Source organism: Gadus macrocephalus, chromosome 3 (assembly GCF_031168955.1).
Source record: "Gadus macrocephalus chromosome 3, ASM3116895v1".
Lineage (NCBI taxonomy): Eukaryota > Metazoa > Chordata > Actinopteri > Gadiformes > Gadidae > Gadus > Gadus macrocephalus.
In genome coordinates, this window is record NC_082384.1 from 13892473 (window position 1) to 13894940 (window position 2468).

The following is a 2468-nucleotide window of genomic DNA, read 5'->3' on the forward strand; positions in this document are numbered from 1 at the left end:
GGGGTGTAAAACAAGTGATGCAAGGAAAAACACACACAGAAGCACACTCTGTATTCCCTACTGGAGAGAGGAGTCGCTCTGCGGACTACACCTGTTCTGCTAAGAAGAACCAGTACTGTTCTGTATATTCCTCGGCTCTACAATAGACCCTAACATCACATTAAACCTTTCTTTCTTTTCTGTCTCCCATTCGAAGACCCACACACACACAAACACAATCAGACACACACATATACATAGACCATACACAGTGATATGCAGACGCACACACACATATAGACAGTGAACTCATTGATTCACACACACCCACATATACGCACACACCATTTACAGCAATAGACACACAAACTCCACACACCGATACACACAGACACACTCATACTGCTTCTCCAACACAAATACCCGGAACACACCGATACACACACCAGCAGACACCCATGTCTCACTCACTGATACAAACAATACTCAGCATACACACATCACACAAACACACAACTTACATATACACATACACACCCTTCACACACACACACACACACACACACACACACACACACACACACACACACACACACACACACACACAGCACAGACATAAATACAGCGCAAATAAAAACAATTAAGGGAGCCGACACACACATGCACACAAACGCACACACGCTTGCACATGCATGCATACAGAGACCCCAACAAACGAAAAAAAGCAGCCTAACAAACAGGCAAAAATACAAACACGTTTGATCAGACACACACACACACAGTCACACACACACACAGTCACACACACACACACACAGTCACACACACACACACACACACACACACACACACACACACACACACACACACACACACACACACACACACACACACACACACACACACACACACACACACACACACACACACACACACACACACACACACTTGCAGGCGTGCAGTCCCTGTCTTCCATTTGCCTGAACGATGACACCTGCCAGCATGGCCAAACACTCCCCCTGGGGCCGGGGTGTTAGCTGCTAAAGTGGCTATCAGCGCGCGGGGATTAGAGTGAAGGGCTGAACGTCTAACTGAGTGATTTTTCATTTGTGTTGCCTGCAGGGATAATCCAGCAGCCAATAGTTCTGCTTCAGAAGGAAATGCCCTTGTGAAAATAACCCTTTTCAAATGTTAAGCGTGGTCGCTTCGGGCCGATGCTGTTTACACAAGCCAAGTCTACGTGAGAAGCGGTTCACTGGGAGGGGAGACGAACTGGTACACGCTGAGGAGCAGTAGGTGGGTTTTTAGCAGCCTAGCCTGTAGCGCTGCTTGGTTCTCATATTTGCTCTGGTGCTTTTAGCCTAGCCTGTAGCGCTGCTTGGTTCTTATTTACACTCTGGTGCTGTTGGTGTGATTTTAGCCTAGCCTGTAGCACTGCTTGGTCGTGGACTGTTGGTACACCCTGTGGTGCTGTTTGGGTCATCCCTATGTTCCCCAGGTCCTATGTTCCCCGGGTGCAAAGGGTTAGGGTCAGGTTTAGGGTTATGGTTAGGGTTAGGGTTAGGTCTAGGGTTAACCCTAAACCTAACCCTAACCATAACCAATCGGAGGAGAGACATTCTAACTAATCACAGGCGAATCAGAGGCGAAAAAGGCGTTACTTGTACCATCCTACGAAAAAAAGATTTGCTCACAGGGTTCTATGTTCCCCCGTCACATACAAAGCGGGGAACATAGATACGCTCCCGTGAGATGTTAGCCTGGCCTGTAGCGCTGCTTGGTTGTGGTACACGCTGTGGTGTTGTTGTTGTGATGTTAGCCTAACCCGAAGCGCTGCTTCGTTCTGTTACATGCTGTTGTACTATTAATGTGATGTTAGCCTGGCCTGAAGTGCTGCTCGGTTGTTGTACATGCTGTGGTGCTGTGGGTGTGATGTGAGCTGCCTAGCCTCTAGCGCTGCTTGGTTCTAATATATAGGCCCTGGTGCGGTTAATGGGATGTTAGCCTAGCCTCTAGCGCTGCTTGGTTCTAATATATAGGCCCTGGTGCGGTTAATGGGATGTTAGCCTAGCCTCTAGCGCTGCTTGGTTCTAATATATAGGCCCTGGTGCGGTTAATGGGATGTTAGCCTAGTCTGTAGTGCTGCTTGGTCATGGTACACGCTGTGGTTTGTGTTACAACATTATAGAAGTGCTCCCTCTTTCTAAAACTGGGCTGCTAAAGGCCAGGCTGTTAATGGATTCTTTAGTGATAGAATGAAGGAGCCCTTTCAATGGGGCCTTACTTGTTTTGAGGGGAGAACAGGTACACAGACCAGTCCTGCCGGCTCTCACACCAGTCTGGCTTGTACACCTCCATCATCTTGTGGATCCGGAAACACAGGCCCTGAGAAAAGGAAACAAGGGAACAAGACGAGATTAGATAGAATGGTACCCAATTTACACTCAGATCCAACCTTGAACTGTGATTGCACTAACAAAAATAACACT

At 47.8% G+C, this 2468-nt stretch overlaps 1 protein-coding gene across 1 annotated transcript in view; it reads right to left on the reverse strand.

The window, feature by feature from the left end:
- The window catches only part of LOC132453739 (voltage-dependent T-type calcium channel subunit alpha-1I-like), a 65500-nt gene that overhangs the window by 21152 nt on the left and 41880 nt on the right, over positions 1 to 2468 (reverse strand). The window contains 1 exon segment of the mRNA XM_060046684.1: positions 2264 to 2364. Within this exon segment, the coding sequence (XP_059902667.1) occupies positions 2264 to 2364 (101 nt within the window).